We start from the raw sequence: 15,223 nt of genomic DNA, 5'->3' as shown, positions 1-15,223 counted from the left end.
TATCTTGAGATTTATTTCACGTGGGAATTGGAAAGAGAGATAAAGCCAAAAATAAATACAGTTCATCTTTTTGTGCTGTAGTAGTTGAGTTCAAGTACCATTAAAAAAAGGGCCAAATGAATGTGAATGACACGTAAACATTTGGCTGGTTACGTTAGTTACATTATTAAAAGACGTATCCATTTTTTTCTCTGTAAAAACAAATTTTCGATAATAACGACACGTCAGTTCCTAGTCGCCATCTCTATTCTTCTAAATTAGAAAAAAAGTTGAACCAATTCAATCAACTACTTACTTATATTGGATATACATTATGATAAATACACTTGATTTCTTGTTCTGATCACCATTACAACTTTCATATTCCACAGAGTTCACGTTTAAAGAGAGGTCAAAAAAAAAAAAAGATTTAGTACAATCACTTGACAAGTCAGGTAAAAAGTTTTTTATTTTGCTTGTTAGTAGAAATGGTGAAATGGGGGATTTAGTAAAATTAAGAGTGATCATATTGGTTATTTTAATTAATTCTATGTGATCCTGCGAAAAATGTATTCTCATTTGATTTCTAGTTAGGTTTTTGCTCTGAGAGTACTGAAATAGCTTAAAGGAGATTAAGTTGGAATTTTGTTTTGTGATTATTTGAAAATCAGTTGGTGTTAATGTCTTCATTGTGAAGTTTTAACTTATCGAGGACATGGTCTAGATTAGGTTAGTAGGTTACCAAGTAGTACAGCGTTGTCTAGCTATTTTGTAGTTTTTGTCGTTCGATTTTTGTTACTATGTGGTGTTTCTTGCACTTTGATTATGTCATATTATTTTGTTGTAGTTATTATTCAACATGAGTTATTATGCTTTCACAAACTATTAGAAACAACCTCTCTACCTTTGAGGTAGGGGTAAGGTCTGCGATCCCCAGACTCCACTGTGTGGGACTACACTGTGTATGTTGTTGTTGCTAACGTCTTCATTGTATCTTTGTTTTGTCTCCAAGAATAATTTGCCAAAATTTGATCAAGAACTACTTGGCCTTTGATAATGTTTGGAAATGGAGTGGTTGGTATCCTCTCAGAGGCGACCAACAAGTGGGAAAGACGGGCTCCCCTGACTCCTTCACACTGTGCTAGACTGCTGCATGGTGGCAGGGGTAAGACTGGAGTGTCACGTATCATTGTGCAGCCATCTACGAAGCGCGTTCATCATGATGCACTCTATGAAGATGTTGGATGTGAGATATCGGAGGACTTGTCCCAATGTGGTCTCATCTTGGGTATCAAACAACCCAAGGTGCTAATTTTTTTTCAAAAAAATGAAAATTTTGGTTGACTTCTTGAGTTTTCCTTCTTGAGGTTATGATTGTTTAACTTGAATTGCAGTTGGAGATGATTCTTCCTAATAGGGCCTATGCCTTCTTCTCCCATACTCACAAGGCACAAAAGGAAAATATGCCCTTGTTGGATAAGGTATGTAGCTCTAATTCTAGTCAGCAATATTTACTGAACAGGCGTGGTAATTTTTTTTCTCGAAGATTAACATTTTTGATGGTTAGATCTTAGCTGAAAGGGCATCTCTGTTCGACTATGAGCTTATAGTTGAAGACACTGGAAAGAGGTTACTTGCATTTGGAACATTTGCTGGTAGAGCTGGAATGATTGACTTTCTACATGGATTAGGACTCTGTAAGCATTTTATTTGTAACTTGAAGATGATTTATTGAATTTCATGTATAGTTTCTTGTTGGATTTTGTATGAACATAGACCCTGCTGTTTATCTTTGTTGCGGACTCCAGTTATGTATGTGCTTTTCTTCTTCTTTAGTACCTTTTGTGTTTTTACTAATACTTAAAGATGTGCATATCAGGGTATCTCAATCATGGCTACTCAACACCTTTTCTCTCACTCGGCTCATCTTACATGTACTCTTCATTGGCTGCGGCTAAGGCTGCAGTGATTTCTATTGGCGAAGAGATAGCAACTATGGGACTTCCATCGGGAATCTGTCCTCTTGTATTTGTTTTCACTGGTTCTGGAAATGGTACTGTGGACCGTAACTTAGGCTCACTAATTTCAGTTTATTGACATGTCTAGTTCAACTTCTATTCAAGATATATTCTATCCACTTATTTCCTTGATCTACTCATTTCACAATGTGTTCCATAAAACTTCTCATTGTGTGTCTTTTGGATAAATCTTGATATCCTTTGTAGTGTCTCGTGGTGCACAAGAAATTTTTAAGCTTCTTCCTCATACATTTGTGGATCCAAGAAAACTTCCAGAGCTACATGAGATGGTAAGATTGGGCATACTTATTTAAGACAATGTAATCGATATATTGCTTCACTTGATTGAGTTTTTTCTCCTTCATTTTCCCACTTTACTTCACATGAGTCTGGCCGAGTTGATCTTTTGGTGGACTGTACCAGTCCCCACCTGGCCCGTTGCCACTCTTAATTTCTGTTCACTTGGAGAAACTGTTTCACTAGCAGTTCTAGAGCTTGTAAATTCTATCTAGTGTAACATTCAAGATTTTGTTCTTCTAACCAATTTTGGATCAACAAGATACTTAAATGCCTATGATCTCTAAGATTCTTCATGTCACGTGTCAAATCTTCACTTTATGTACTTCAAATGGTTGAGTTAGAAAAATTCATAGCTTTGTGTTACAGAAATCTGTTTTTCATGTGTAGGCCTGGGATCTTACTCAATCGAAGCAGCCATCAAAGCGAATCTTTCAAGTGTATGGTTGTGTAGCCACCTGCCAAGACATGGTGGAACATTTAAATCCTTCAAAATCTTTCAATAAGGTACATACTTTTAGTGTTTATGGATGATTGCCTTCTTTATAGTTTCAATTTTTCTAAAATTAATAGCATGTGTACTCTTTCTTGCATAGGTGGGTAATGAAATTTTTAGAAAAATAGAGTTGTGAAGATGTGGCTAAAATCTGCTTGAATAATAAAATTTATCTTCATTATATTCTTTTGAGGAAAAAGCTGGTTAAATATCCCTAATAGCCTAAGTGATGGGTATTTCTCTGTCTGTTGGAACCTTAAAAAAGTGTCCGTTCTCAATAGCTTGAATAAAGATGTCAGGGAGTCTTTCTTTCTTTAGATTTGGTAGTTTTATGGTCTTTGTAGTTCTAAATATGGGAAAGGACGAGATCAAAATTTTAAGTTTGTGCACATTGTTGTTGGTACCTTTATATTTAACATCATTGAAAATGAAAGCATCCATGTTCTTTGCCTGTCATGATGTTACCTTATGCATCTAACAATAGACTTGTCATTCATTCAGGCTGATTACTATGCACATCCAGAGCAATACAAACCTGCTTTCCATGAGAAAATAGCCCCTTATGCATCTGTCATAGGTCAGTGATGATCAGGAATTTCATGTTCATTTTTTAGGAAATCTAATTCAGTATCCAGTTTTAAGTATTTCCTGCTTGCTCTGACTACATTCGATACATCATGAGCATGCATTTGTTTTCATGAGTGAATCAAAGCTTTCAATGCTTGATTGTAAGCCTCTTCACCTAGAACTTTGTATTATATGGAAACCTAGTATTTTCTTCATCTTTTATGAGTTCCGTAATAGTGTTACTAAACGAAAATTTTCTTTTATAAAAATTACGATTTTGGCATTCTTATGCAAGTAATTGCATCACCAATCATTTAGCAGTTTTGCCATTTTCTTTTATTTTGACATTCTTATGTAATTGAACCTTGTTCACCAATTCTACTGTACCAATTACAAGAAGTCTTTCAAGTTTTTCTTTTTATAGTGTTTTCAAGCAATTTTGTGAAAATGCGTGTTTAATCCACCCTGCTTCTTCCAGTAAATTGTATGTACTGGGAGAGAAGGTTTCCGAGGTTGTTGACTACTAAGCAGATTCAAGACCTTATGAAAAATGGATGCCCACTTGTTGGAATCTGTGACATAACTTGTGACGTGGGAGGCTCGATCGAGTTCATCAACCAAACCACATCAATAGACTCACCTTTCTTCAGGTACTTTTAGTTTGTTATGAAGATTCTATAGTATCTGTCAGTATGTTTCCTACTTCCATTTCGAATATACCTTACATACTGCTCCTTGCTTTACTTGGAAATATTTCTTTTACTCAGCATTTTATGTTCATTTCCAATTTAATTTACAATGATGCATCTAAATAATTCTTTCCTGGTCATTACAATTTGTTAAACATGGATCCTAGGTATGAACCTTTCAACGATTCGTATCATTATGACCTAGAAGGTAAAGGTGTGATGTGTTCAGCTGTTGATATTCTTCCCACTGAGTTTGCGAAAGAGGTAATCTCAACATCAAGTGCTACCAACTACAGTTATTAATTTGTCTTTATATCTATGAGTTAATGATGTCTTTACCTATGCTATTCTTTGATGAAATAGGCATCCCAACATTTCGGAGACATTTTGTCCCACTTTACTGTAAGCTTAGCTTCCTTTAGAAATCTTGAAGAGTTACCTGCACACTTGAAGAGAGCTTGCATAGCCCATTATGGAGGTCTTACTCAGTTGTATGAATACATACCTCGAATGCGGAAATCTGATCTAGAGTAAGTCGTTCATCCTAACTTTATTCTTTTTTATTGTGCTTTTTATCTCCACCCTTTTAGAAACCATTGGATAATTCCTTTTGTACCTATGATAGATAACTATGTCTCTTATGTTACCACCATCCATTCCCAACTTGTTTATCCTTGTACAAATGAAATTATATTAAACTTTTTATGTGCTTTTCAATATGCTTTGATGTCCGTAAGTTTTGTAAAGCATGTAACATACCCGTTGAAATAGTATGTCTGGAGCCAATATGAAGTAGCTTGTATTTTCTAATATGAAGTAATGATGTTCTGTTATCCTTTGATTGGCAGTGACCCTTCAATAGTTCTTTCAAATTCCAATGGAAACGGGAGGAAATACACCGTATTGGTAAATTCCGATGTGTTCTTTATTTTATTATTGTTATTAATTGACATATGGATATGCAATTCCGTATTAGTTATTAATCTGATACGGAAATGGGTTTGAAGAAGACTAAGAAAAAGGTGTGATCTCAAAACAGGCAACCGCTGTCTAAAACTTGTTTTTCATGTAGTAAGTTAGCCTGTTGGCCCAACTTCCAGAATTTACTTATTTTGAAAAGTATTTTTTTTGGCGAAATGGAGTTTTTGAGGAAGAACTTTCAGATAGTTGCAATCTGTGTTTGACCAAATCATTTAAGAAGTGCTTTTGTAAGTATAATATAGAAGTGTTGGTGTTTTTTAAAAATGGGGCAGCACAAAAAGATTGAAAATGTCTCTCAATGGCTTTCAATTATTTTATTAACCATTGAGGGGCTTTAAATAGCCAACAAAAATACATAATCTGCATAATTTGAAATTTAAACAACCTAAAATATCTCAACAACATAAACAAACTAACTAAAATTCAAAATTCAAATTTATTTCAAACTAAATAACTTATTTTGCTAAAAGTTACTGTAGTAACTAAAAGCAAACTTCAACACTCCTCCTTTGCTTTAGTTACTGCAATTGAAAAAAATGCTCCTCCTCAATTTTTGCTTTGGTAGTTGATGCTGGATTTTTTTCATTGTTTTTGAACTTGCAAAATTTCTTCGTTTTTCTTTTTCTTCTTTGATTTTGTTCTTCAAAAACACATGTGATGACATTGTCTTGTGTAGAAGTTTTTTTGAAAGTGCTTTAATTTGAACTATTTTATGATTTACAGACAGAGGTTGCAAGGGTTTTTCTTCCATCACAACATCACATATCACATAGATTTCAAAATATGATTTTATTCTCACAGACCAAATTTGATAGTTTTTGTCTGTGAAAATTTTTGGGGCATTCAAAGTGAGACTACTGCTTGCCATTATTTTTGTTTAAAAATTGGTTTAGAAATGCCTGTGCGTTGAAAAAAGCACGGGTTGAAAAGGTAGCCCTTATGGGTTAAAATGGGTAGCCCTGATGAGTTAAAAAGGTAGCACTTACGCGTTAAAAATGTATGGTAGTTCTTTGAAAGATTTCACAGATCAATGAAGCTCTTGATACCACTGTTGGTGTTTTTTAAAAATGGGGCAGCACAAAAAGATTGAAAATGTCTCTCAATGGATTGAAATGGCTTTCAATAGCTTTCAATAATTTTATTAAGCATTGAGGGGCATTAAATAGCCAACAAAAATACATAATCTACATAATTTGAAATTTAAACAACCTAAAATATCTCAACAACGTAAACAAATTAACTAATATTCAAAATTCAAATTTATTTCAAACTAAATAACTTATTTTGCTAAAAGTTACTGCAATAACTAAAAGCAAACTTCAACAAGAAGCAATTTTTTCAAAAGTGCTTTTGAGCCTCAAATAATGAAAAAGACATGTAAAGATTCACTTTACAATTGGTATAATTAAATAGATAAGTGAACTGAAATACTTATTATGGAAGACCTTAATTAAGTTTTAATTTTATTTAGTTTTAAAATTTTAAAAATTAATTACAAAATAGAGAGGAGTATATTTATGAGACTTTGGTCCTAGATGTATTGTCAATAGAGGTGTCAAATGGGCGGGTTGGGCTGAATTTGGGCGGATCAAATTGGGTTGAGTTAATAAATGGGCGAGTCACTGACCTGCTCAAAAGCTACTTGGGTTGAAATGGGTTGGGCTAAAATATGGGTCATAACCCAACTCGCTCAATTCTTTCCAAGGTTTAATTGCTTTATTTTGTTCTTTTATTAACCCTTAGTACCTAATAAAATTATATTTTCCTTTATTATAACTATGTATAACATATGAAATAAGAAAAATGTCTTTTTTATTTTGACAAGATTTCTCATGAGTCAATTTGGGATACACATCAACCCAATTCTTACTGGGTTAGGCTTAAACGGGTTGAGCTTATAAATGGGTGGGTTTTGACCCGCTTAAACTTGAACGGGTTGAGCGGATTGGATATGTTGAGATTGATTTTGACATATACCTAATTGTCCACATTGGATGATGTTAGATTTTATCTATATTTTAATAGGGGTATTCTTATTCTGATTTACTTCTTTAATTAGTAACTGCAACTAGTTGTTTCTACTCACTGCTGAGTTAAGAATGAAATATATAATTTTCTTACTTCTTTGATGATTTTATTTTCTTATGCTTGTACTCCATCATCTGAAATTGACAGGTATCTCTAAGTGGTCATTTGTTTGATAAATTTCTCATAAACGAGGCGTTGGATATTATTGAAGCGGCAGGTGGCTCCTTCCACTTGGTGAAGTGCCAAGTTGGTCAAATCACAAGTGATTCGTCATACTCAGAATTGGAGGTTTTATTTCTAACCTAGTTTTACCTTGAAAGAAAAGGAATGTTTATTAAACATATAAATGCAATTGTTTTATTAGAAGAATATTTAGATCAAAGAGAGTCAAAATGAAAAATCATTGCCTACCATGAGAAAATTTGTGGAATCTACAAACTTATTTGAAAGTGTTTGTCCATGTTTTATATTTTCGAAACTTGTAAAATTTATCTTCCTCAAATCATCTTTGAAAATTCGGAAGCAACCTGTCTATCTCCACGAGGTAGTGGTAAGGTGTGCATACATACTACCCTTCCCACACCCCACTTGAGCGATTTCGCTGGGTATGTTGTTGTTGTTTTTGTATCCAAGAGAGCTATTCACTGAAAAACAACCCTGCAATCATACACCTCTAAAAAAGTCGGGGAAGCTATTCTATTTCACTACATATGCTGGAGGGATATGCATATTCTTGCATCATGCTCTAGCCAGTAGCCAAATGCACCAAACACGAATAAGAAACAGACATTACATAGTCTTCAAGATGTTAGCATTCCAAAACCCCCAAAACATAATGGTTGTCACTATACTTCTCTCACGAACATGTCAATTCCCATTATTTTAGCAGTGCTGCAGTTTCACTTCCTAGTGCTCTGTCCTGTTATCGTACTTTTATCTTCATGCTAAAGTTGTTCTATTTGTTGGAGAAGTGTTCTCACAAGTGAATACAATTAAGCTACATAAATTCTTCTCTTTGATCATAAAAATTGTGTGAACTTCTCGTAATTTTCATGATTCTGTTACCTACTGGCGTGTTTTGCTTTTCATAGACTGAAATATTTTAACGGAATAGAGCTTCTTAGCTTTGGCATAAGAGAGTTCAATCTTCGGATGTCTCATCTCTTTTTTCGAGATAGTCTGAAAGAAAGAAAGCAATGAATTTCTCCTGAGAATTACACGGGCCTTTCTATAGACTATCAAGGTACCCAAAAACAAAGACGAAAAACACCAATTACTTTCTGGTGTCACTTTAAAACTTTCAGGTTCCTGTTGATAAGTCCTAAAGCTACAGTTCGCACTGTATTTCTCGATTTTTCAGTGTCAAAATAAAACTTCAAGTTGTGATTTTCATGCTATTCTTGGTTCAGGTGGAAATTAAGGTGTTTGTTTTTTGTGGTTTCTTCAGTCATGAATATTTACCTCTACGTGATGCAAAACTTGATGATTCTTACTTCCCTTTTGCTTTCATTATTTGGGACAGGTTGGAGCTGAAGATAAATCCGTTTTAGATAAAATAGTTGATTCTTTAACTTCCCTTGCTAATTCAAGCAACTCTTTGGGATCTCAAGACAAGGAAAACAACATATCTTTGAAGGTTGGGGAATTCCAAGAAACAATCATGGATGAGAAGTATGACTCAAAGAAGGTCTTAATTTTAGGTGCTGGTCGGGTTTGCAGACCAGCTGCAGAACTTTTAGCATCAATTGGTAGCATGACATCTAGGCAATTGCCTAAATCATCTGTAACTGCTGATTTTGAAGAGCAAAATTGTGTCCAAGTGATTGTTGGTTCTTTGTACTTGAAGGATGCGGAGGAGGTATGCATGTATATCAATTTTCATGTGACTTCATTGATCACTCTTATTTGAAAAGGAACTTTGTGATTTCATTTATGTACATTGGAAGTTTGATGGTGTCTTTTCACTAACAAAACTTCATATAAATCTGCGTCTTCATTGTCCTAATATTATATTTTTGAAAGGATTGTGTAAGATTTATTTCTTCTTATGTTCTCGTCTTTTTTCTACCTCATATTATTCACGTCTTCTTTGATTCTCCTCTCCAGATTCTTTGTTTATCAGTTTTGCTTCTGCAGTTAATGTTTTTTCCTGTCCCTGTGTCCATGACTATGGTTTTTCTATTCTTTTCTTGTTTGATTTGGATACTGTTACAGCACAAAGTGACAATTTGTATTTACTGTTTATTTTGTTATCAATTATCTATTGTATTGTCCATTTACTGCACATCTTGATTATAGACAATATAATTTCATCTACTATTTGCATGTTATGGTTTGAGCTTTATGTTTTCGCTTATAGACCTCTATGTTTTTCTTTTTCCGTTAGTAATCATGTTTCAGTAGTACAGGTTACTAAAGGTATTCCAAATGCAAAAGCAATTCAGCTTGACATTACGAGTCATGAGTCTCTTTCTAGCTGGATCGCACAGGTATTGTCTTTTGATTGCGTATTGTGGTGAAATATTCTTCTTTTTTGAAAAAAACTGCCTTTGAGACAATAAGTGGTAGTAGCAAGAATATTTTATGTTTTTTAAGCCTTCCCTAATACTTAACATAGTGTTAGGTCTCTTTGAATTTATGTATGTTGTAAATAAGTGGCTCTGTCTCATGCTGTCATTTTTGTCATCGAGCAGGTTGATGTTGTCATCAGCTTACTGCCTCCTAGTTGCCATGGTGTTATAGCAAAGGCATGCATTGAGGTATTTGCTTTCCCATCTTTTCCTTTCTTTCTTATGGGTATCATCTCCTTGTAAATACAGATTCCTATCGTCTATGCATAATAAAAGAGGGCCCCGATGAGTGGTAAAGCTAGAAGTGTTGACTGCCTCTTGAACAGTTTGATTTCTAGTATAGATTAAGTACATCAGTTCTTGAAATTTCGTTTGAGGTCTACGGGTTCAATCCCTTTGAATATGCCTGAGGATGGTGAGCAACAATGTATTAGACCTTTCAGGCTTGAGCCAGATAAAAAGAACTCCCCTAGATTAATGGACTGAAACAAATGAATCTTGAATAATTTTATGATTCACAATTCAATCAAATGGACCGTACCATGGGCAAAGAAATCAGTCTTTACAACTTTTTCTGAGGAAAAATCTCAACATTTATAACCTAAAATATCTATCGAACTCTCATGAACTCCTGATTTACTCCTACTAAAGTGCAACTTGAATTCTCCTGATGCAGCTGAAGAAACATCTTGTCACGGCTAGCTACGTTGATGATTCTATGTTAAAGCTAGACCAAGATGCAAAATCTGCTGGAATTACTATTCTTGGTGAAATGGGTTTGGACCCAGGAATCGGTAACCTTCACCTGAGAAAATTAAATGTTCTACAGTTCCTTTATTTTTGTGTGTGTATCTGATAAAGTTGTCCTCAGTTAAATGTTCTCCTGCATATAAGTAGCTTGAATAAGACCGTCAATGAATTTGTTGGAAACTTCTTCATGGTATGATATTTCCTCTGAATGTGATTGTGCATAACCTATGGTAATGGATACAAATAGTACTGCATTTCCAAGTTCGAGAAAATAAAAATAGTCCCTTATATTGAGGTAGGTGCAAATTAGTGCCATACAATACTCCTGAATAGTTATGATCCCTTAAGTTGGCCAATAATGAGCACATCTTTTGGTCTTCATCAAATATTTGACTCGTCTCTGGTTGTTAGATTTTACTGAAACTAAACAAAGAAAGATTAACCAAGAAATACAGGAAAGTCCCATCAAACTCCAGAAACTACAACACCAAAAATTCTCAAGATACAAGGTGTATGCTATAATTTGGAAAGTCTTACACAAAAATATCCAATGATCTATACCAAGGGGCAGATTGTACAGTGTTGGCGAGAAAAATATACATAATATTGCAATTATTAAGAAGTATGCAAATCATAATTCGGTACCCCTTTCCCTCTCTAGTAACACTTTCCATTTCGGAATTGTAGCTAGTTATTTGAGACAACAATAACTAAGATAAGCACCAATTACCAGACTGTAAAATTCCAAATTCATTTTAAATAATTAAACTGGAACAAAAGTGTGGTTTTGTTCTTTTTTCACATCTGAAAGAAGTCAAATTACAACTCTAACCTAATACTCTGAATTAATTGTCTCACTTTCACTTCATTTAAAACTATGTCAATTGAATTAAATTTAGTTGAAGCAGTAAAAAGTAGTTGTAACTGGAGATGTAAAATATATTAACAAGTCTTGAGATTATCAATCAATGAAATAACATGAGTTAGGAAGGGAATGCTCAGATGTATCATAGAAAATTGCTGAATTACAGGTGCCTGATGAGGAATAAAATTGCTGCTGTAAATTTGTGTTATTAGTCTAAATTTTTCTTGGGAAGACAAGTATGATTTTACCAATCATAGGCTAACTAGTGGCATATATTTTATTGTAGATCATATGATGGCGATGAAAATGATCGACCAAGCCCATGCAGCAAAGGGAAAGATCAGGTCTTTTGTTTCTTACTGTGGTGGTCTTCCCTCTCCAGCTGCTGCTAACAATCCATTAGCTTATAAGTTCAGGTATGCCTACTATTTCAATTGAATGTTGATTCAATAAGGTTGCCTTTTCAATATTGAGAAGCTCAGTTGTGTTAGCTACTTGATAAGACATATTTGCAAAAAACTGTCGGGTATTTCTTCTGCTTTCTTCATTGGCACTTATTGCAAATGAAAAACACATTAACTGGCCTCTCCAAATTTCCTCAACATTGCCATTTTCCTTGGCGATTAAACCGTCAACTAAATTTTGAACTAGAGAGTAACTTCTCTTTTTTCCAACATAAGACCGCATACACATAAAGAGGATAATTATTTATGTTCACTCACTTGATTTATTATCCACTTTAACCTACTGAATGTGATTTATTATCCACTTTAACCTACTGAATGTAATATATTCACATGGATGTTTACCGCATTCCATTTTGTGGTAGTTAGTTTTTTATCTTACTTTTTTGGTTATAGTGAAGTAGACATAATCTCTCTGTTATCATTTACTTGTTGGTATTCTCCTTACTCTATTGATTTCACATCTCAATCATTCTACTCATTATTAATATTGTTATGTTGAAACAATAACTAGTTGGAGTCCAGCTGGAGCTATACGAGCTGGGTGGAATCCAGCAGCCTACAGATATCAAGGGGAAATTAAGTTGTTTAGCATAAGAACTGTTTTGATTTCTATCCCATGAAGAAGTATATTGTACTTAAAAGTCTAAAACAACTTCAGAATCTACTTCTACTTGCCTTTGTATATCTTTAGACAATCTTAAAGAGTTTACGCCCTCATTATATGTTTTTGGTCTCTCACAGCCAAAATTAATAGCTTCATCTCCCATGAATAATCCACACTAGCTTTCCAAAATTCCAACTGCCATCTCGTAAGCTATCTCCACCATTCATGGACCGTTGGCATGGGTGGTGGTTTTCATATATGTGCTTTTGCTTTACTAACAATATATTAAATGCAGGTCAGAAGCTTTATGATTCAGCTGCAAAGCTTCGTCTTCCTGATTTTCCAGCCTTTGCATTAGAGTGTCTCCCAAATCGCAACTCCTTAGTGTATGGAGACTTGTATGGCATATCAGAAGAAGCATCGACCATCTTCCGAGGAACACTACGCTATGAAGGCAAGTTACATTTACTGGGCTTCATACGAAGCTCTTGGTTAAAGAGACTCGAGTTCTGACCAATGGCTCAAATGAGATGGGGAATAATGGCAATAGAAAGAGGGCTTTTAAATATTTCTTACATCCATATAATGCATTAAAAGGGGAAAAATAGAATGTTCAAAAGAAGTTGATACACCACCCTTCTCAAATAATCTGCTTTATGGTTTTGGCAAGTCACCTATTCTTATGAATTGTGTCACTACCTCGTCTAAAAGCTTTTATTTATTTAGGTCTGTAAGACACCACTCACATGGGAGCAACTACTTCTTTTGTTTAGTCAAGCATGTGGAATATATTTGTAAATGACAACCTTGTGGGATGGTTTTATTTATTTATTTTCAGTCCTTAAAAAGATTGAACTTTGAATACAACTTAAGTGTGTAATTCTTTAGGATTGTGGGAGTAATAGACTTGATCGTTTTCATATAATCAGATTTTTGGTTGACATCTTAAGAATCGATATTTTCCACAGGTTTTAGTCAAATAATGGGGACACTTGTGAAGATAGGATTCTTCAGTACAGAATCTACTCTGATTCTTAAGGATGGGATCAGATCCACGCACAGCGCGTTTTTGCTTGGACTTCTTGGGATCGATGGAAAGATTTTGCCTGAATCAGTAATTGATGAAAAATACATCACAGATAGGATATTAGCTCTTGGGCTTTGCACAGACAAGGACACAGCAGTCAATACAGCAAAAACAATAATGTAAGTTGAAACGACTATTTTAGGTCAATCAGTTCTACTTGAAGCATTGAACAAGTATGTTCTTTAAAGCGAATATATTGGTATAAAATGTGAAGTATTGTTTGTTATTCGTAAAAAACATGTTTTGGTTGAATGATAAGGAGTTTACTTAATATCCAAATAGCTTTCTGGGATTTCAAGAGCCTACAGAAATACCATCATCCTGCAAATCTCCATTTGAAGTAACATGTTTGCGCATGGAAGAGAAATTAGCATACTCCAAAACAGAGCAGGTAGTTCTCATAATCACTTTTTATGTCAACTTATTACATGCCGGATTACCACTAATATCACTTGTGTCAGGATATGGTGCTTTTACACCATGAAGTGGTAGTAGATTACCCAGACGACCATGCTGAAACTCATAGATCGACACTCTTGGCAATGGGAAGGACGGAGAACGGGAAAGCCACCATGGCCATGGCTCTTACAGTAGGGATTCCAGCAGCCACCGGAGCTCTGGTATTCTTCTATTTAATAATTGCATAATGATCACGAGTATCTCTTGTAATGGATGAATCCATAGTTCACTCGCTTTTGCCAATTGCAGCTATTACTTGCAAACAAGATTAAAGCAAATGGTGTATTAAGGCCTATTGATCCAGAAGTCTATGAGCCAGGTAGTTCAGCACCCTTGGTTTTTAATTTTTGTCTAGGGAGAAAAAATATGTGCCAATAATGCATTGCTTGCATAGAAATGAATAATTCATGTTCACGCATCACTAAGGGGAGCCTTGGCGTGACTAGTAAAGTTCTTGGCATTTGAACATGAGGTTACTGGTTCGAGCAATGGAAACACCCTCTTGCAGAAATGCAAGGTGAGGCTCCATACAATAGACCCTCATGGTCCGACCTCTCCCCGGATCCTGCACATAGTGGGAGCTTAGTGCACCGAGCTACCCTTTTTTCAAGCAAACAAATGAACTCTACGTGTGCTTAAGTTTGAATGTTGTGCCCTATTTTTATCATTTATAAGCTCTGGTTGTGATTGTAAAAACTGTTAAGTGACATAATATTTCATTTTTTGTAAATTTACAGCACTGGATATTTTGGAAGCATATGGTTTCAAGTTGCTGGAGAAGATTGAATAATCAATAATGACATTTAATTTGTACAAGTTGGTTCTGGTATTACCAATTTGATATCAAAAGCTCTTTTTTCTAAAGGGCTTCATATTAGTGTAAAAGAGTTCTGATTAAACAAAATAAAGTTGTATATTATATAAGAACTGGGTAAAGTGTCCGTGCTTCGCACAGGTGAATTTCTTTAATTAGGTTTCTCATGATCATAGGCTAATATTCTCGTTTTCGAGTGAGTACACTGATTTGTCAATAATATATTATTCCTTTCTCTCTATTTATCTTTTCCTATAGATGTTTAAACATTTAATTCATCATTTGTGAGTTATTCCCTTTTATGCAAGGTCTATACATAATCTAAGTGTTATGCATCTTATTTTTTTGTTGTTTCGTTGACAAAGTTAATTGAAATACAAAAACATATATCCTTTAGTTTGACAAAAAATCAATAAATTGAATGGGATATTTTCAAAAAGAGCATGAAAATGAAAAGCCAAAGGAGAATTATATTTGACTTTCCTTTCTATTTCTTAAGAAACTACATGAAAGTTGTTATATTATGACTCAAAATAAATAGAGTTAATGGTC

The 15,223-nt window shown here is 34.4% G+C and overlaps 1 protein-coding gene across 1 annotated transcript; it reads left to right on the top strand.

The window, feature by feature from the left end:
- The first annotated feature begins 304 nt into the window (after window positions 1-304).
- On the top strand, window positions 305-14,945 carry LOC125877804 (alpha-aminoadipic semialdehyde synthase-like). Its single transcript, XM_049559075.1, has 25 exons — window positions 305-434; window positions 992-1,284; window positions 1,374-1,460; window positions 1,547-1,676; window positions 1,859-2,032; window positions 2,205-2,287; window positions 2,685-2,801; window positions 3,292-3,367; window positions 3,836-4,007; window positions 4,214-4,310; window positions 4,410-4,576; window positions 4,895-4,952; window positions 7,203-7,343; window positions 8,578-8,913; window positions 9,464-9,544; window positions 9,749-9,814; window positions 10,302-10,419; window positions 11,527-11,656; window positions 12,219-12,282; window positions 12,591-12,765; window positions 13,280-13,517; window positions 13,681-13,789; window positions 13,860-14,018; window positions 14,107-14,176; window positions 14,595-14,945. Exons 2-25 carry the CDS (start codon window positions 1,036-1,038, stop codon window positions 14,645-14,647), a joined length of 3,150 nt encoding a protein of 1,049 aa, XP_049415032.1. The 5' UTR covers window positions 305-434; window positions 992-1,035; the 3' UTR covers window positions 14,648-14,945.
- The last annotated feature ends 278 nt before the right edge of the window (window positions 14,946-15,223 follow it).

Source organism: Solanum stenotomum, chromosome 9 (assembly GCF_019186545.1).
Source record: "Solanum stenotomum isolate F172 chromosome 9, ASM1918654v1, whole genome shotgun sequence".
NCBI classification, from domain to species: Eukaryota; Viridiplantae; Streptophyta; class Magnoliopsida; order Solanales; family Solanaceae; genus Solanum; species Solanum stenotomum.
This window is presented reverse-complemented; position numbering and strand designations above follow the sequence as displayed.